We start from the raw sequence: 20,964 nt of genomic DNA, 5'->3' as shown, positions 1-20,964 counted from the left end.
TTATCTTTGCCTCATTTAAAAATAAACACATCAAAAATAAATGTGAGATTTAGGGGCAGAAAAGTTGAGGTCCTTCTAGTTAAGAGGAATGTGGGGCTATGGATAGAAATACTTTTTGCGCAAATTCCTTGTCTTTTCCCTGACTTTTCCTTGTGAAGTCCCTGCTACTTTTCTCACAGCATGTTCTCTGGCCAAAGACAGGTGGGAGCCCCACCGTATGGGTCCCAGCCCCTTGGCCACCACTGTCACACTGTTCTTGCTCTGAGCAGAATGCACAGGTACTGTGAAAGATGAACAGCCACCGCTCTGAGGCAGTTTTTATCTTTTACAGTCTGTCCCTCCCAACTTATATCTCCTTTTTCAGTATGATGGAATGCCTTCCCTCCTCCTTTTAGCTTAGAATAGGTATTTCCTGTGCCCTTAAACTAATTAGCTTCCAGTGACAATGAACAACAACTAGAAAAACACAGCTGGTTGCAAAGGTGCATGTAGTATATGAATATACAGCATTTCTTCCTGCTACAGCACCTCAGTGCCTTTATGGTGCTTATGCATCTGTACAGCTCGGGCTTATCTGTTGTACTGATAGCTTAATGTTCTTGTCACATATGTAGGAAGTACAGAAAGACATTTCTCACCATGACTGAGCTTAAAATTTCTCTGAAGTGTGTTTGGACATTGGCTGACCCCCATCCACTACAGCTTCTACAACAGTGCCTCTCTCAGCCTCTGAGCAAAGCATGGTCACTTGTGGAGCTGCCACTTTGCTCAGGAAGCCATTGACAGACCCGGGAGCTGCTGGCAGGCAGCTTGTCTTAGCCATGAGCCTGCACTACCTCTCCAGTGGAGAGAGAAGCTTGTCTGAATCTGGCACACTGGAAATATCTTCAGTGAACAGCATTCTTCCCTCTGAGCCCAAGAGGTGTAAGCAGACTTGGTGTTCCCATGAGTCTAAGGTGTGTCACGGCTCATTCTTTTTTTTGTATTGTCTCTTCTTTTATGAGACTAATGAGAAACTAGGCACAATGGAAGTGCTCTGTATTTTTCCTTAAATTTTTGTAGGATGAAAAATACTGCATGTTACAGAAAACTCAGGCTATCGAGTGACTAACCTTGAACTGTACCAAAATGTTCCCAGTAAAGCTTCTCAGGTTTAGTCCCCCTCCCCCCAGCCCTCATCAAGAATTCATTGAAGCCATGACAGAACTCTCCATTACAGTTAGTCTTTTATCCATTTCAGCTTTCTTGATTAGGTTATCTTGAATCATTAGGGGGTTTATTTATTTTAATAGACACTTATTGGATTCATGGAAAGAGAGTTTGGCGACCAAGGAACAAGAGCTGAATATTATCTGGCTCATTTCACGCTGCAGAGAGTCCCAAACTGAGCAGAGGGAAGAGGCTGAGAAAGTTTGACCAGAGGACTCCCTGTGATCCTGTGTAGAAAGGGAACTTTCTCTGGATAATGCACCGTTTCTTTTCTAATCTTTCAAGACTCGTGTTGATCATTGCTGCTTTTTTTCCTTTTGTCACATATGTTGACATTTTCTGCACTGATTATGTGGGTGAAGAAATGGCCTTTTACATTTATTTTTGAGATTTATTCCTGAATCACTCTTACTAAAAACTCTTCATTTGCCTACTCATACTTTCGTTGGAGACCCTAGAAAATGTCAGTAGAGAAAACCAACTGTATTATTATTAGTAATTTCAATGTGAATGCAGAGAAGCATGAGATTGGTTTAGTTAGCTTTATCTAGGCTGGAGGTTTCTCACAGTCCGGCACAAGGAGATGGGCTGCTTGTGAATAAGCTCCATGGACACTCAGCTGCTTCTTTCTTCTGTGGGTCTGAGTAGAGATGCTGCTAGAAGCCTATGTACTGGCCTTGTAGCCCCAACATAACTTAACTTGTACTTCAATCAGAAATCTGGTCCTTGACTGACTATAAGTTGATCACCGCCTGCAGTATGCTTGTGCATATGTTCTTTGAGTGCTGGAAAACCTGATCTCGTTGTAGCCTGGTAACTCTGGCTGCCAGAGCAGCCTCCCCTGTTCTTGGATAAGACTAGCAAAAGTGAAAGGGTCGGGCTGCAATAGAACAGCTCAGGATAAATGAGAACAGAATATGGCTTGTAGTTGCTGCACCACCAAACTATCCCTCAAGGGGGTTTTGGTGTGCCAGGGCTAATGCCTTAGTGTAGTAAGCACACTGTTTCTTTAAAAGCATAAAAGCACAATGGGAATGGCTGGCTTCCTGCAGATTTTTGTTGATGTTTGCTTAGCTATGTGGAATTGTATTTGATTTGGAGACAGAGAGAGAGGTTAAAAATAGGAAATTAATATGATATTATTTGTTTTATCAAATAAAATGCTTAGAAAATGTTTATCTCGTCTCACGAGAACAACAGAAATAGAGGCCAGCACTTTTCTGCAGCTCTCCTCAGTGAACTGATTTGGGCTGCGTTCTCGATGCCTCTACAAGTTTTGGGGTGAAATGAAGGAAGTTCTGAGTAGAATTCCTTGTAACCACAAGCACTGGGTGTGCCTGACTGTAGAGCCAAAAGCATCCTTTAATTGTGCTGTTTTTCCTCCTCTTATTTTTAATGGAAGACATTCCCATTAAAGAGCCTTAGAAGCCGGCAGTAAGGGCTGGATTCTGCCACCCATACTGAGGCTGACGTATCAAACCCTCCTGGTAACTGTGGCACTGAAGGGGGCTGGTTGTGCTGTGGAGCGAGGCTTGTGATGTGCAGGGGAGGCAGGATCAGAAACAGTGCATTGCAGCTCTGGGGAAGGGTGTGTTATTTGTTAGGGTTTTAGAGTATGTTCACATAAGTTGAATTTACTTGTAATAAAATGAGCTCAGATGTGGATGAGCGAGGGAAAAGGTGGCAAGACAGCATCTTGTTCTTTACTTTCCCTTCTTTGTGCCAATAAATGTAGCTGTAAATGAAAATTCGCTGTAAGTGGCTGTAGCTCCAAGATTTCTGTATGTGAGCATTTCTTAAATGAAATAATTCTTCTGGAAAGCGCTGTGTAACGTACACAGACCCAAAGAAATAAATACAAGAAAATTTAAAAATTACGACCAAAAAAACCCCAAGTTGATTTTTTTTAACAGAAAAGGGGGATTTGTGTATTAATAATTCATGAGTTCTCATTGAACATGCACGAAGAAACGGTGCTATTCAATAGAGAATACTGTCATCTGTCACTGTTTTATTTGACATTTACACTTCTTTTTTTTTTTGCCTGGTACTGCAAAACTTTCTTGGATGGCGTGCTAAGATCGCTTAAATAAATAATTAAAGAATCCAATGCAGACTTTTCATCTGTACATGGGGAAGGCGGTTACTTGCTATCATAAAGAACGTGTGAGTATGCTGCAGTGCCGCGTTTTCTCGCATACTAACCCAAGCTATCACCTAGTAAGCAGCCCCGTAAATGGATGGAGTCTTGAATGGAGGGATAAGAGAATGGGAACTCAAATAAATAAAGAGGAAGGTAGGAAAAGAGCAGTGAAAGGAGAGATTTGATGCAGATAAGCATGCACACGCATGTGGTGGATATGTGCATCTATGTGTGGGGGTGAGTGAATGATAGCTGTTGTGAAGAAAGCTGCCACAAATACATTGCTGTTACTGATGGAAAAATAAATATTTATAAATGGCACTGGGGGAGATCCAGTCACCCAAAATGTGAGAGAAGACAGAGCATTTAGCACAAAGACAATTCAGAGTTAGGCGCACCTTGCAATTTCTTGCTAATATTAGGCTCATGAAAATCTTTCTGCTCTGTAGGTTAGTTATTATTTATAAAAATCACAGAACCAGCTGATACATTCATAAGCTAATTATTGTAGCAGCTGGGTACACATGGTGCAATATGTCTGAGGCTGTGAAGTATCACAGATTTCTTGGGGCCTGCTGTGGTGGGGGTGTGCTGTTGAAGGCTAGATCCCTTAATCTGATCAGCCAAGCAAATACTTTGTGGGGAAACTGGATTAATATCTCTCTAAATACCATGGATGTGCTTCACCTTCAGAACCAGGCTCCTTTAAACGTGCCATTAGCTTATGTCCTTCGGGGAATTGAGAAGTTCTCAGGTGTCCTCAGGATGACGGGGTCTTTGCCTGGTGCCTGCCTTTGCCAGAAATTAATTTCGTTTGCTCATGTCTGCACACATGGTCACGCTGCAGTCTAATCTTTTCCCTAATAGCTCCAAGGTCAGGACCTCGCATGTTGCCAGGCAAATTGAGCGCTACCCTTCTTAAAGACTAATGGCAGCGAGTGCGTTGTCCATAATGAGGCCTGTAGTGTTGCTCTAAGTGATTGTAATGAGCACCGATTATAAGGGGACAGATAAATCAAGATGCAGCCCTTGCTGTTGGGCTGGCTGGGCCAGCTCTACAAAGTGGAGAAGGCAGTGAGGAGCTGGGCAGCCCATGGACTGAGAGAGTGAGAGCAGGCTGTTCTTTTGCAAGTCTGTCCTGTGCTGAGCTCAGCTCTGATGGGTACGGGGCTTTGCCTTTCTTTGCTGCTGGAGGATTGGTCCTGGTGTTGTGGCATCCCTGGGGAGGTATTGAAGATACCTGCCTGAAACATTTGGAAGAGTTCTGGTGGAAACTTACTCAAATCAGTGAAAAGCAGGGAGAAACACGAGTTTATTTTTTTCCACAGATGGTTTGTTTTCCATCTCAAAAATTATTTACTTTATATGGAGAAGCCCCTGAGAGTTCACTGTAGAGCTGTGAGATTTTTTTCCCCTTTATTTTCTCCAAAATAAAGTTTATAGGGATTTCTCAGCTGAGGAAGGGGAATGAGGAGTGCTGAGGGCAAGGGATGTGGTCAAACTGAACTGAAATGTAGGCATCACCTGGATGAGAGATCACCCAAAGACTAGTCAGAATACTTGGGAAAAATATAGATTTTTTTTTTCTTTCCCCTAAGTAAATGATTAGATATCTTGTTTTCATCCTTGCCCCACTACCCCCAGCCCTCCTAGTTTATTGCAAGAAAAGATCAGGTCTGCACAAATGTGGCCTCTCACTTGTAAAAACAAGGCAGTGTTGTGTTACAGATTAGTTTATAAATCCCTAGTGGCTTCACAGTTCAGTGCCTACAGCTGCTGCAGATGGGCCTGGGTTTTTGTCTCTTCGCTGTGCTGCAGCCGGCAGTTGAAGGAGAAAATGGAATGATCAGGTTATTAACATGTAGGCCGCGAGGAAGAAGCTGCACAATGAGAACAGCTGGTGTTGCTGTCTTGGCTGATGCAGCGGAGATAATCAAATCTTGCCTTTTTTGGGGGGTGAAGGCAGAAGACATAGTGGAGAGTAAGACAAACAACGGCTTATGATATTATATACAGGGTTTATAATGCATGTTAGAAGTTGTCAATGGCTTACAAGTTGTGATACAATGAGGCAATAAAAAAAAATAATGCTGCATGGGCCTCTAGTGAACCTGTCTGTTCAGCTTGCTCTTGTCACTGTTTGGAAAAACACTTAACATTGATCAAATTGTCTTTTAGGTATTGTAAGGTGTCTGTCGAAGTGGTGTCAAAATGCTGAGTTGCAGCTCAAAAATGATGGGTTATAGAGCTACTAGGTAAAATATTTTGACAGGAGTCACTAAGGCGCGTTGACAGCATCCTCAGCATTATCTTCTCATTTTCTGTCATTTGCATCCTGTCTCCTTGTGCACAGGCACGGGAGAGGCATTGCTGCTCTCAGCCCTAAGGGGGCTAGCTGCGTCCCCTGCATAGGTGCAGCAACAGCCCCATCCCTGGGTGACTGCTTGGGACCTGGGGTCACCCCCACACATGCTTTAGAGCACAGGGGGCTGTTCTCACATTACAGCTCCTGCCACATTGCCCTCTGGTTGGATTTGTGGTTTAGAGTTGTTTTCATCTCCTGAAGTGCTGGCACTTCCTACTGCAGTGTTCTGAGCTCTCAGAGCGGTCCGGAAGGATTTAGTAAGAGTGGTAACTTTTGGACGACATTTCAAACTAACTATTGAACAAAATAGCACGTATAAACTCGATTATTAGGATCAATAGCTGATCCTAATAACTAGGAATATTTCCAACTAGAGTCTCTCTTTAAGTCTGCTTTAAGTCTAGCTGATGTTCCATTCACATCTAGTCCCTTGGTGCTTAGTGAATTAACTGTGCTGACCCTCCTGTTGCAGGGCTGGCTGTGTGAGCTACTTCGCTGGAAAGAAAACCCGAGCCCAGAAAACCGCACCCTCTGGGAGAACCTCTGCACCATTCGCCGCTTCCTGAACCTTCCTCAGCATGAGAGGGATGTGATCTATGAGGAGGAATCCAGACATCACCACAGTGAACGTATGCAGCATGTTGTCCAGCTCACTCCTGAGCCTGTGCAGGTCAGAATGCTAACTTCCTTCTCAAGGAATTTTTGCAGGGGAACAGCCGTCAGAAGTAGAGAAAAGCAACTGGTTTGAGCTTCCCTGTGGTCAGCAGGTTGAAACACCGATTTACATCTGTCTGTAGGACTGCATGCAAACCACAGCTCTCAAAGTCTGAGCTCTTTGGGTGTGAGTGTGTGCAGGTTTGTGCTGGTGGCTCAAGAAGAGGGATGTGCCAGACCATGACACCACCAACAGCGAGGTCAGCATTAGTGATGTTATGAAGCTCCTGTCATGTCAGTAGCTGTGCTGTGACTGAAACAATTTAGCTGCTTAAAGCTGCTGGCATTTGGAGGAGCACAAATGTGTTCCTTAGCAGCAGCAATAGAAGCATACAGCTGGTTAGGAAGAGGAGCAGGAGCAGGGTTTGGTCAGTTGTTCCTTCTCACAGAACCTGAGCCCCCCTGATGCTTGCTCTGTAACTGCGTCCAACAGGCAACTGCAGTCATAGTTTGTAGTTTCTCTCTCAGCCTTATAGGTATCTCTGATAACTAGTGAGGCATGCTACAAAACCAAATGTGTGGTAGTGGTCAGAAGAGACTCAGGACTGGTTGGAAGTGAGAGCTGGGCTTCAAAACTTACAAGATCCTTTCTTCACTCTGTATTCTTGTGAACCCATAATGTAAAACAGTTACCTGGTTTCATGGTGGAAGGAGAGATCGTGAAGTGTTACTTGCACTTTGGCCATGTTGCCAAACATTAGAGCAGCTGTTGATCTGAAGGCTCTCTGTGAGGTGTTGTTTTAAAAATTAACCATAATGAATACTGCTATTCTACTGCAGAGATCTTCCATGTGACACTTGCAAGCGTCATGAAGTCAGTGAGACCAGTGAACAGTAGAGGAGGGGATCAAGCCAGTAATGGGAAGAGCTTTCCTGAGAGACAGATTGTTGGGTGGGCTGGCTCTGGGAATAGTATGAAAAAGCTATTTATTCTTCTGCTCGTTTTAAGTATGTTATCTAGGTTGTCACAATTCTTCGCTAAAGTAAGGGAGTGTTACGGAAGAGTGTAAAGGCCACTGTGGAGAGAGGGCAAAAGTTTGATAATTGACAGCATTGACGATATAGGGCAGACAGATGTGTGACAGTTGTTGAAGCTCAGGAAAACTTGGGGCGCAGAAACCAAATGAATAAGAAGGGGATGTGTATGCTTAATCTAAAGAATCTGGAGTCACCCCTTCCATAGCAGGATATTGTCAGTGGTGGCCCTCAGGGCCATTTCACCTGACTGTACTGTGTGATGATTGTCAGCCAGTTGTGTTTCTCTCTGATAATCTCACGGTTCCTCTTCCCACCTTTGCACTCCCCATTATGGTTTGGTCGCAACTTGCACTGCTGTGTGACTCTTGCTGTGAACCTTGGCATTCAGCCTATGCTCTTTGTCTCTGCTCTTGTTCTGCTGCTATTAGAACTGCTGCCAACAATCTATTCACCTTTCTCAAAGATGGGAGGTTTTCCTATGTAGTCCTGCCCCTTCTAAAACAACTTTGTCTCACCAAGATTAATTATTGCCTAGTTTAGTATCCTTTGTCTCTTCTGCTGCTGACTTCCTTCTTGATCTTCATTTTGTCTTTGCCAAGGAGAAAAATATGTGGTTCCTGGTTTTTAGGTTCTCAAAGCTTTAAAGTAGAGTAAGTGCTGTGAGTAATGAATATTGCAAGTTTTGGCTTTGATGTTCCCAAAAGTTTGTGAGATCTTGGAGGCAAAGAACTACAGAAGGGTAAAGGGCCAGACTAACGCATGGGAAGATGACTAGAATTGTGTAGATTTGAGCAAAGTAACCCAGTTCGGGTGCCCACACCAAGCAGGAAATATCCTCGAAGGGACAGTGTGAAGAAAAAGTTTCCTTGAGCTCTTGTTGGTGACCTTGATGATTAGCCTACTTTCCAAAGTCTTCTGATTATCACTTTGCTGTGTAGCGCAGGTTGGCTCTTCTGAGTGACACGTTACAGTGCATTGGAATGTGATGCATTTGTATTTGTCAGCAAGTTACAAAGCCATGGATTAATTATTTATTACAGTCAAAATATGAAAAATGAAGAAAAATAAATGGAACCAGCTGGCAACTACATAAAACAAAACTCTGGAGACCCTGGTATATGGTTGATACAGTAGGTTTGTGTTTTGAGGGTGTTGCATTTTAGAGCTATGTTTGCCCATCCAAAAAGCCCAGTAGGCTTCTGCATGGCATGCTACACCAGTGCAAGACACAGGAGGCTCACTGTCCACCTGCTACCTACTGCACCAAGCAGTTTTTGTGCCATTTTCAGTCTCTGAGACTTGAATTGTTTCAGGCAGTAAGGTTAGTTTTTTGGCTTTGCTGTAAGGGTCAGTATTAGGTAATTAGCCATGAAGAATCAAAGACAGCAGCAAGAGACACAGAACTGAGGTCCTCACACTTGCAGTCGCTGGAGATTTTGTGACACTTTACATAAGGGTAGGGGTCTTGGGCTCAACTCCTGGCTGAACTCCAGGCCAAGTAATTACATTCTGCCTATCTAAAATTCCCTCTGTAGTGTCAAATGGGGAAGCAATGCTCATTTCCTTCTCAAAGCAGTGGTGGGTGCAGAATGTCTGCTGTGGTGCTGGGATGCATTTTAGCAGGGGTAGAAACATTGAAGAGCTGCAGATGCTGTCCTGCTTCGCTTTGCAGACCTTGCTAGTGAAAAGTGCATTGTAAATCAAGCCTTTACATGCAGCCTTCAAGTCACAATGACAGTCCTTTGAAGGAAGTATGAGTAGCAGTGCCGGAAGTAATAGCAGGTGTAGTGCTGTAACATTGAAGCAGGCAGGAGACTCTTACCTCTGTTTTCTTTCTGCTTGTCCCCTTCTTCCTGCCTGCTCTGACAGACTTGATGTATGTACAGTGTTTTGTTCCTGATGCTTCAGTCTCTCATTCCTCCAGTGATGAGGCAGAGCCTGAAATCGGGCCACCCCATGCTGCTGCCAGAGCTCCCTGCCACCACTAGCTGAGCCCTTACTGGGCTGGGGCACCCTTCCATCAGGCTGGAAGAACCTCCTGGCTGTCACTGTGAGGCACAGCCAAACAAAAGAGAGTGGGTGGATCAAGTTTAGCCTTTTCCCGGCACTGTTTTTGGAAATGGCAAAGAGTCCATTGTGATGGGCTTTGCATAGTTCATATGGTGATTATGGGCTTGCGCACACCTTCAGTGAGGGGATCACCCCAAGGCTGGTGTGGTTTCTGTACAGTCTCAAGGTGTGTGCAGTGGGGCAGTTGGGGTGCTGCAGAAGATGGACGGAACTTGGCTGCTGATGTTTGAGGGACTGTCGTTTTTCTTGTGGTAGGTTGTTGCCCTCTGTTCTCTTAACACTAGCCCATGCTTCCCTGTTTAGTTTCAGGCTTGGTGCTTTACAAAGAAACATTTTTTTTTTTCTCTCTTCCATTAGATTTTTCCTGTCAGCCATATATTAAGCCATTTAATTAAATATTTTCCTATTTCTGAAATGAAAAATGTGTACAGTGGAAGCTTAATGCACAAGGAATTCTTCCCTGCACACTTGATTTATTTGTTATTGTGCGGAGAAGTCATAAAATCTGAGCCCTGTGGAGCTCTGTGACATGGCAGTGCTCTCTGGCAGCATTGCGTGTGACCATATGGACACGCTGGGGCACGGACTTTCCTGCACATGCCAACTGCAGAGCATCCACACTGCACCTACACATTGCTGTGCAGGCCAACCCAGCCAGCCACAGCCTCTGGTATGCACTGAGTTCCTCTTTCTTCCTCCAGTTCTCTGCAGTGTGTTGCGATCAGTGTGTTCTGCAATGGAACTAAGGAAACCCATGAGCTTGCGCCTAGCTGGATCCCACAAATACTCCACCTCTGATTTATAGTGTCAAGTTGCAGGCTGCTAGGGATGAGAAGGCATACTGGAAAGCAGCATTGTATTTTTGCACTCTTCTCATCCTCTTCTGCCACCATTAGGTGTGGGACCCTGACTGGAACTTTGACATGTCCCAGTCTGACTCTTTTTTTACATGGATTTTCTGGACGGCCATTTTGCAGCAAGCAGTCCTGATGCTTCTGTGTTCAGCTTCCTGTTCTGCACAGGTGAGAGTGCCCTGTCATGCTTTCCATTTCTCGCCAAATCCCACTGCTCCCAGCTGTTCACTGACTTTGGACCTTCCTAGCACATTAATGCTGAGAGGTGCCTCCAGCCCCTTCCTGCTGCTAACCAGGGATTTAGTGTTTGTTACGGACATGCTGGGACACAGTAAATCTAATTTCTCTCCCTTCTCCCACTATTTGTCTGCTGTATATAAGGTGACCACTCTGGAGAATAACCATGTTGCCTGACACTTTAAGATGGTGCTAATTCATTGTTAATTGCTGGGGCAGAGAAACCTGACTCAGTTGGGAAAATGATCAATCAAGATGTTGTCTCTGGAGCGTTAAGGTGGATAAGCCACTTCTCTGGAGCCATGAGCCACCACTACAGCAAAGTACCTGCTGTTCAGAGAGCAGGGAAGCTTCGCCTTTCATTTTCTGCATAAGATGTCAGAGAATCTTCTGAAGCTGAGTTTAAGAGCAGTCAGATATTGGCTTTAAAGAAGCCGGAATGGTTTTCACATACTTTCTGATATGTTGTTACTTCTGTAGCTTTTTAAAAAATTATATCCTTCCACTTTCTTATTTTTTTAATCCTCCAAAGCTTTGATTGAGACAAATCTGGCAATTCATTATAGCTCAGATTGCAAATCATGGAGGAGTATTAGTAAATAAAGGAAGTCATGGCAGAAAGCTGTAGGAAAGCTCTTTTGTATTGTGTGTTCATTGCAAACATTGTAGTCTTTCTTTAAATACGCAGAAAATAACATACCATAGAAGTAAAAGAAATACTAATTTTGTTATCTTTTTGAGGGATGGAAGGGAAGAAATATTTTAGACATGACAATGTCTATTTTAGACCAAACAACAGAACGTGGAGCACTAGTAAAAATGGGTCAAAGCAAGTGGTGATGGCAATCCAATGAGACTAATTTCATATTCTCTTTCTAGAAGTAATAAAGAAGGGAACGAACACCACAGTAGAGCTTCCTAATGAAATATCTAATTCTAAACAACATCTTAGAGTTCATGGGTCACGCAGTACATAGTGTGCAGATGGGAAAAACAGCGATACTTAAAATTTCTGCTCTTAAAAATAATATCAATTAATAATATTTAGGCAGTCATAGACAATGAGTGAAGCAAAGCTGTGCTATTCCATTGAGCAGCATAATGTGCTTAGTTATTTTTAGGATGATGTTCACAGCTCTTACTATGTTTGTGTGTTACAGTAGATTTCATATACTGGAAGTCAGGACTGGGTTATCAGGGAAACCCAGACAAAAACTACTTTCCCAAGCCATGCCAGCTCTCTGACTTGGTGCTTGGTTTTATCCAGACCTGGCGTTGATGGGTCAAGTCCTGTGGTTCATTGTTAAGATCTGAACCCTCATATTTTTGCTTGTTGGTCATTTCTCTGCATCCAAAAGACAGATAATAAATGATACCCACTGCTTTTTGTTTCTGCCATCTCCACACAGTGGGCAGTGATGCCTGCTCAGACGGAGTGACCAAGGCAAGTTGTACTTAGAAAGCCCAGGTGGACTTCTAGAGGTATTTCTATCCCAAGTTGATTTATTCCACTTGGGAAGCTCAGAGCTTTGGATTGAGTAGACTGCAACCGGAGTATTTATTTTCTCTTTCCTTTAGATCTTTAGGGGAAATCATGTCAGAGCTACACCTGCCAATGTGCAGAATATCTGCCTTTCTCAATTTTTACCTTTACTCTTTCTTACGAGAAAGAAGAATAATGGTCAGTGTTGGTATCTCCTTTCAGTCTAAACCACTGAAAGATGACTGAAGTCAGAGAGACTCTGAGAGGGTGGCTGGGTGTTATGGGCCAATGCTCCCCAGCAACCTGTAAGTGTGAAGCCTTCCCAGACTGCTGCCCCTGAGCTGCTCACTGGTGTTGCTGCAGTGCTTTGGCAGATGTACCATGTTGGCAGCAAGCTCTGGCTGCTTGTCCATCCAAATGCATGGCTGCCTGGTGAACACTCTGGTGTCCACTGTTTATCTGACAGTCTGTGGTTACTCAGGAGCCTAGCACAAGTTCTGACAGGGGCAGCAGGAGCACATATCTGAAAATCAGCCCCTTATATTAGGCTCTGAGGTATCCGATAGAGTTTCTTATGATAGTTATCCTGATTGCAGTGGAAAGCTGCTGAGCTTTAACTGCTACAGCCAAACCTACCCATTGCACCTTCTCAGCTGTTTCTGCTTAGTATGGATATCTAATACACTGCTGACTTGTATTAACTTTAAGCCCACGATTCCCCTTATAATGATAGTGAGGAGTGCACTTGCTGTTCAAGCTGTACTGCTTCTGCTCGGAAATTAAATTTATGTTTATTAATCCAGTCTTAGTTGGATAAGCTTAGTTGGATAGTTGTATTTTTTCAAAGGTTGTGATTTTAGCCTCACTGTAGTTGTAGCCCCAGTACGCCAGAAGACCACACATCTTTTGCTTTCCCTAACAGACTCACAGAGCTGTACAGCCACCTCAGTGCCACCTGCTCCCGAGCACCCCATTTGGTGCAGAATGGACCAAGAGCAGGGACTGAGTGAGGCATGAGCGCTCAGTGGGAAGCTGCCTGCCCAGCTGGCTGCTTTGCAGAGCTCCTGCAGCTCTGCTCCTGCTGCCCCAGCTCCCACAGGAGGCTGCTCAAGGCAGAAAGCCATTCAAACCTGAATGTGCCGATCCAGTGCTATGGAGACTTGGCAGGAACCGGCAGGGTGATGTTGGTCTGATGCGTCATCTCTTCAGCAAATTACACTGCTGTAGCTTTGGCCCCTGCTGTCTCACACTTTTGCCTTTCACACACAATTTGGCTGGGTTTGGCCCTCATTTCTTCCAGCGCTGGCCCTGTTATAAATGTTAAGCTGCCAGTGTTGTAAAGAGTCATGGTACGTTGAGGATGAGCAAACATCCAGGGCAAGATTACTAAATAAAGCTCTTTAAATTCACATAACCTTTGAAGCTTGCGCTGGCTGGCAGCAGGCAAATCTGGAAGGCTGAAAAGCTGCTGGCCCAGCCTCCGTTCCATTTATTTCAGAAAATGTTTGCAGTTAAAAACATTGCTCTTTTTCATTTCATTTTAATAGTCCTTGAATACTCTCCATTCCTCACATTTGTATATAAATGATAATATCGGGCTTTAGAGCTGTGTGTTTATATAGGCTATTGGTTGCATGCAGCATTTTATTCTTCGACTCCTTACAGAAGTCTTAGGATAAAGTCAGAGTCCCAGATCATCGCAGCTGGCAAAAATTACATGGGGAGGGAAACAATATTGTACTGTGCTATCCGAGCACATTGCACTTTTTGTCCCCCAAAGATCTCTGACAGAGAGCGAGCTGCTCTTCCTCTCACATTGTACAGCATCCCCCAAGAAAGCTGCGGCTTAAACGGCGGCTTCTGGGCAGTGCTGGGAGCCAGGCAACAGCAGAGCAAGAAAGAGATGCTTGCTCTCCCTGCCCTGGGCCACTCTGCTCATTCATTTGTTGGTGTGGATTTTTCTCTCTCTCTTTTTTTTTTTAATTTGGATTGGCTGGAAATGCCCAGAGACTGCAGAATGTGCTGGGATTGGCTTTTTTCAGGGACAGTGTGTGTGTGCGTGTATACATGTTGTCCCGTGTTTGTATGGACTTTTATAGGAATTACGGATTGAAACAGGAAATGATTCTGTGTATGCACTATTCTCACACACTGAGTATCCAAAAGTACAGTAGCACATATTTTTTCTCACAGTCATCTATGCTTACAGTGTTTCAAAGAATATTCCAAAATATCTTGGCACAGACAAAGCGAAGCTGTTTGCAAGATCCCTAGCTGTGGGACAACAAAGGCTACATTCCGAACACACATCACACATGACTTTAATAAAAGTCTTAAACAAAAAAGTCAGATAATGTATTTAGAAAACTGAACTTCACCGTGTATGATGCTGGTCACATTGTGGGAGGAGAGAGGTATCCAAAACTCTTGGTCAGGCTTAGGAAAAACTAGCCTCCTCAGCCTAGCTTGCAAAAAGTTTGGCAACTTAGATTTTTTTTACTCATTGGGGTTCTGGTAATTTTGAGATTTGAAACATCCAGAATATGGTAGAAGTACAGCGGGTTTCTGCCCATAAGATGTAGGAGCTCGCTCCTTTTCTATGCTCAGTTGAGAGTGCCTGTGGTGGCAGCTGTGGATGCACCCAGCTGCAGCAGAAAGAGACACTCTGAAATTCCAGGACTCAACAGGCCTCTTACAAAGATCTGTCTGGACAACACCGCGCCAGTTAAGTGCTACGTTATTATTATTATTTATTATTTATTTCCTCTCCTATTTCTTCTCTTACCAAACAAGCAGGAAATGTCTTTGTTCTTTCATTTTAGAAGTGAAATAAATGTATTCCCTGCAGCTTTTGAAATTTTCATAATCCATAATAAATAAAATCATATCTAATAGCATAACTGCTTTCAATTGGCAATGTGATCTAGATGCATTGCAATGGCAGAAACATAAATAGTTACAGCCTCTGAAAGCCTACTTCCTATTTGCTAAATATACTTGGCTCGCTTTAAATTCCTTTGTGTGCAGTCATTAATACAATCCTCTTTGACAGCATTTAATTAAAGTGCTTTTCTCTATTAAATTCATTAAAACTTTTTTTTTTATATACAACTGTTTCCCAGACACTGAATGTTAAGGACCTGTAGGCCTCTCTTTAAATAACTTCTCTCTCTCCTTGTTGTAAATTGTTAATTAAATTTTACTTAGACTGTTTAAAGATGGCTTGGAAAAGAGAGACAGATTTCAGGATATGGTCTCAATCATGTCTGACTTTTTTTTAACGCAGTTTTTTTCCATGTTGCTGTAGACTGTGTGTTATATTGTTTATGAATGTTGCTGGAACCACACAAAGAAATATCCTTAAAAACTCATTTCTGTTTCACTTCAAAAATTTACATCTTTTTCGTGCAATTTCATAGCCTAAGAGGGGGAATAAGGAGGGAGGAGCTGCTCAGTATTAATAGATTATTGACAGTTTAATGTCTTGGCACCTAGACAGCCCATAAGGTATAATAAACAGGAAGCTGTCTGTTGTGAAAGCAGTCAATAGCGTATTCAATCAGAACCTTTCAGTTAATTGCTGGTTGACCTCAGAGATTTCCTTTAAGTGAAACTGTCCTTTGCTCAGATCTCATCTGGTTTTCAGGGTTTAATTTGAGAATGCCCCATCCATATGGTAGCTGATGCGTACAATCCTGCCTGCATTTTTGCTTTCTCCCATGCACGGCATCACAGGAGCCAGCGCCTGCCTGAGCTTCACAGGACACGTGGACATGCATAGCACGTGCAGTCCCTCTGAGGGCTGTCAGTGTGGCCAGAGCCATCACAGTCCCCAGGAGAGCACCGAGGCTGTGGGGATGGGCACCGTGCCACACGGTGAAGCTTGCACAGCATTGATGGCAGCCTGGGGCTGGGACACACAGTGGGGGCATGCCGGTGGGCACCAGCAGCGTGGCTAATGCAGGCTGGGCTGTACAGCACTGCCAGGAGTTTTTCAAAGTGTCTGAGCTGTTTTCCAGTGTTTTTGAATAGAGCTTGGCATGCAGCGGCATAGGAGAGGGCTGGCACTACTGCACTCACACCCGACCCCACCACACACTATGAGTGCACATCGCTCTGCTCCCTGGCACAAGCACAAGCCCAGACTCATTTGTACTTTGTTTCCCTAATTTCTGTACTTAACCGTTCTAATTTCTTTTGATTGCGTTTCTTGATGAGATCTAGATAAGCTATAAAGGCAAGCAGGCAGGAAACCGCACGGGCAGGCCCTGACCCTGACTAACTGGAAACCGTCTGCTTACTTGGGGGAAGCTGCATGGAAATGTCTTGTAGCAAGACTGCTGTTTGGGTTTCTCTTCCTTTCCCTCCAACAGTTGCATTTGAGTGTGTGTTTTTCCTAAGTGTGATGAGGGAGGCTCAGCTGCAGCAGCCCTTGCTTGGGTTTCCCAGTGGCAGCAAGCACTACTCTGTGAAGGAAATTCCTCTGCACCAGAGCTTGCTTAATTTACTTTTCATTCAGGCAGGAGACTTTTTTTTTTGTCTCTAGATCTTGCAGCTATTGTGTCTTTTAGCCACTTATCATGAATTCAGACTGTGGTTTGCTGAAAGGAGTATTATTACTTTTAATCTCTAATTTTGCCCTGGTTTTCATTGATTTCTGTGGTTGTCTTTGTCCGTCAGCAAAGAACAAACTGCTTATGCGTTTTTAATGGCCTGATTAGCACCAGGAAGCACTGCTGACTTGGAGTTATGTTGCTCCTGCTGTCCCCTTGTTTAAATGAGATCAGGCTTAAGAACGACAAGCTGCTCCGCTTGGGGTCCATTTAAGCCCAGTGTGGTTCCCTCACTGAGAGAGGCTGTAAATTTCTGGGATTCATGAGCATCAAAAAGGTGATGAGGAATAGTGGTAAGATGATGCCTCCTCTCCTGAAGAGGCTTTCTGGAGAGAGTGGAACAAAATACTGTGAGTCAAACTGGAGCTGAGGAGGAGATCCCACATATGTGTGTGTCCCTTTGGAACATACATGCTTTATGGCAAGATGTCCCTAGCCAGAGATATTCAGAGGGACTTTCTGGCTTTATCAGGCTTACTGACCAAGCTGCTAATCAGTGTTACGCAGACCAACAGGCTCCCACATGCAATAAAAATCATATGCTTTATTGGATTTTGAGATAGGAAAGACTCGCATCCTGTTCCTTTTATAAACTGTGTTACATTTTATTCTTACCCACCAGTAAACCTCTTTGTAAATGTGACCGTGAAGTCTGTAGGAAGTTAGATGGCTGTGAGTTTCCATCCTTGGTGGTATGGCCCAGAGCTATGGAGGTGCTTGAGCTGAGTTTAAGAAATTGCTGACATTTCTGAACCACAGAAAGAAAAAAAAGTTGATGCTTTTATATTTATTTTCCATTCAAATAGGAAAAAGAAGTTTGCAGCAGTTTAGAACAACATAATCCTTTAAAGGAAAATGGAAAGGTAGAGTTGGAAGGCCAAAAGCTGTTCTGAATAAAAGCAGCCAGAATATGCTGTTTCATGAAAAATGCTTGAACTTGGTCAGAATATTTCCCCTCAATCAGGCCAGCAGCTTGGCAAAGTAGGCTTCATTTAGGCAATATCCGTCACTCAGTCAAAGTTTTTGACTGAAAGAAAGATGTTTGGCAGAAAAATGCCATGCAATTCTTATCTTAATAAAGCAAAGAATGGTGTTTCACATCTCTAGCAAAAGCCTGGGGCTCCTCACGCACAGATCTGTGCACGCTGCACACTTGTGTCAGCCTGGGTCTTTCCCCTGCAGTTGGATGTATGGTGTCGTGCAGGGGGCTGGCCAGTCATCAGGGCTCTCCTCAGAGGTGGTGGGAAAGCTGGAGATGGGTCCCAGTGCCACAGCATCTTAGCCTCCGTTGTCCTACATAGTAGCCCATTAATTAAAATTTATTATTTTTTTTTAAGTAGCCCATTTATTAAAAATGAAAAGTACCTTTTATTTCTCAACTGCGTATTTTCTTGTACTGTAAAGAGAAACTGCAGGTGCTGCAGGTCAGAGACTTTCTGTAAAGCCTTTTTCTTCCAGCATCCATAATCCACAAAATAGGTGCAGGTCAGGGCAGAGAGCCACCGGGAGCGCTTACACCAGCTCAGCTCCCTCAGCTGCCAGAGGTGCCCACCTTTTGCAGAGCGTAACCAGGAAGACAAAGGATTTCACATCTAATTCTGCAAAGCCTTCTATCCTCGGCGCCCCAATCTGTGGGCCAGGATGTACTTTGGTTATTTGATTTTATTTATCCAGTCTCAAGCTAAGGGTATAATAAAGCACATTATGCCAGTTGCGTGTGTGGCAATGCTGGATATTTTGCCTTTTACCATGGTAGTTGATTATAATGCACTTTTAAAGACATGCTTTCTAAAAAAAGGAATATTGGTACTTTTATGTGTTTGATTCACACAGTATAGTTTGCTCAAGTCCTGTTATTAAGTGTGCTGGTGGTTACATCTAGAAAGCAAAAAACGTGCTGAGTAGTGTTTTATCAGCACAAATCTACCATTTCCACTAACCATAACAGTCAGGTTCTTCTGACTCCTAACTGCCCCCACTGTAAAAATTAACGGTACAGTTGGGTATTCCCGGAACCCCAAATAGCCATCTGTGAGGACATAAAGCAGTTTGAAGGGACAAATAATTACCCCTCCCCCCAGCGAATGCAGTGCCTAATCCAAACATATCCTTCCTGAAATAATTCAGTGCCTGCTTCTGAGCTGACTGACTGGAAAACAGCGTGGTTATGGTGGCGCCACTCGTGCCACCATGGTTAGGGGGCCAGGGAGCGACCTTATGCACTGTGTGAGGACGGGGAAGGACCTTGCTCGGTCCACCAGCTATTGCTCCTCTGGCTTTCATAATGAAAAGGAGAGCATGCGTAGTGTTAATTAAACAAGAAAATGCAGAGGATGCCAGAAGTATTTCATCTGAAATAAAGCAAACCAAAAAGCCTTTTGTTACTTCCTTAGATCTGTGGCGCTGTGCCAGCTCCTCATTAGGATTAGCAGGGTTGGGACGGGGAAATTCAGGATCAATCTGAAATCTTTGGCAGACACTCCCTCCTGCTGCAACCAGGCCCGTTTGGAAGCTGCAAAGCTGGGCTCTGCACAGCAGCACCCATGAGCCTTGTAGGGCTGCGAGAGAAAGCGCAGAAGAGCCCAGACAGGCCCACAGAGCTCACCGTCTTGTTCTGAAGAAGGTAAATGTTAAGTTAATGGTTTTGAAGCCCTCTGTGCACACATATGTTCTAAGTCCCATATGGGTGGGACTACAGTTAGCGTCACCATGCAGAAGAGCTGTGCAAATTTTTATGGGGCTGTTGCTCTGTCCCCTGTAGGGTAGGCTGCCCCACTACTGCAGGTTATGGGCCAGGGGGGCATGTGTTGGTGTCTTGGAGGCCAGCGGGGCCCTGCCTGCCTGCTGGGGGACGCAGCCAGCCCCATGCCAGCTGTGCTGGCCGTGCCCCATCCACAGACAATGGAGCCATCCATCACCGATGCCTTCAGGAGAGAGTCTGCAGCAGCGTTGTGCAATGCTTCCTGGCCTCATCGGCCTCCCTGTCACCAGCACCCTGGCTTGTGCCAGCAGAAGCCGGAATGAAGCCGGCCGCCGTGTACTTATACAGTAGGTATGTGCCGGCTCCACCTGTGGCTGAACAGTGTTTGTTTACAGCACTCCCAGTCTGCAGCTGGATACTTGAGAAAGGGATGTTCGCTGTTGTGCAGTTACTATGCAGTAAAGCTAGGGATCTGGCTTAAACCAGCCAAAGATGGGAATTTCAGAGCTAATCCACTAACGTTCATCAGCATGAGCTCATTTATGTTAGCCCATAAAATCAGCCAGTTCTCAGGCACTTGCACAGCAATGAAAGTTGTGCCTGTGCTTTTGTGGGAAGAGTTGAGTTAGCGTTCGGGAGAGAACAGTTACCCCAGGAAACACCGGGACACTGCTCTGCATTGTCAGAGTTTAGTGATTTATTTTTTTAACATTATACAGACAAAATAGTGGCTATTGTGTAGGCACGTGCTGTCTATTAGTGGAGATCAGGAAAGGGAAATAAACCACGCATTACTGAAGAATAAGATCATGATTGCGGTCAAGTGATGGCAGAATTTCTTTTTTCTCTTTGTCAAGCTGATTTGTAAACATTCTTCAAACAACTGTGCAGACAGCAGTTCCACAGCTTGGGGAAAGAAAAGCAAAGATGAGGACAAATTCCTCTATGCAGATGTGTTACAGGAACTGTAGGACCTGTCCAAAAGTTATCTGGTCATCTCCAGTTGTCACTGAGAGCTACGCTGCACATGCAGCCTCTGAGCAGCGTGCTGTAATCAGGCTGTAATTTATATTTTATCTCCAGTGATGATAGCTCTTAAAAATGTTTTCTGGTGTATTTGCTCTTTGATGCGTGCTAAGCTCCTGTTAGCATTAATGGGAGCAGCATGTGCCGGGGGTGGAGGGGGCAGACACCTTCCCCTGCCTTCATGTCAGGATTAATTGCATTTTGCTTATGCTTATAACTTCTGCGTGATGACAGATGCCATGCACAACTGAAAGTTCTGCTATTTCTTTTTTCTGTTTTTCATATCTTTCTTGTGTCTTTTGTCTGCTTTTTGACCACTTTTTGACACTTGGAGCCTGGAGGAGAGCTGCAGGATTGGGCCCATATTTCAGAGGCCAGGTGTTTGCTCAGTGCTTGCCATGCTTTCAGACCACTGTCTATTTCCTGCCCTTGAGCAACATGACTGCCGTAAAGCAAAGGGAAGCATGTGGAGAGTGTGCTCCAAAGATGTTGAAATGAATCGCTTCAACCAGCTCACATTCCAGCCTGGGAAACAAACTTGCCTTTGAGTTTGGATTCCCTGTGGAACGCA

The 20,964-nt window shown here is 44.2% G+C and overlaps 1 protein-coding gene across 3 annotated transcripts in view; it reads left to right on the top strand.

The window, feature by feature from the left end:
• Positions 1–20,964, top strand: part of SATB2 (SATB homeobox 2) — a 126,438-nt gene that overhangs the window by 98,163 nt on the left and 7,311 nt on the right. For all 3 annotated transcript variants that reach the window (XM_015868181.2, XM_015868185.2, XM_015868184.2), the window contains one exon: positions 6,190–6,387. In XM_015868181.2, coding sequence (XP_015723667.1) covers positions 6,190–6,387 — 198 coding nt within the window. The remainder of the gene's footprint in view (positions 1–6,189; positions 6,388–20,964) is intronic.

The sequence above is a fragment of the Coturnix japonica genome, chromosome 7 (genome assembly GCF_001577835.2).
Source record: "Coturnix japonica isolate 7356 chromosome 7, Coturnix japonica 2.1, whole genome shotgun sequence".
NCBI lineage: Eukaryota > Metazoa > Chordata > Aves > Galliformes > Phasianidae > Coturnix > Coturnix japonica.
The sequence above is the reverse complement of the archived record's forward strand: the minus strand, read 5'-3'. Positions and strand labels throughout refer to the sequence as shown.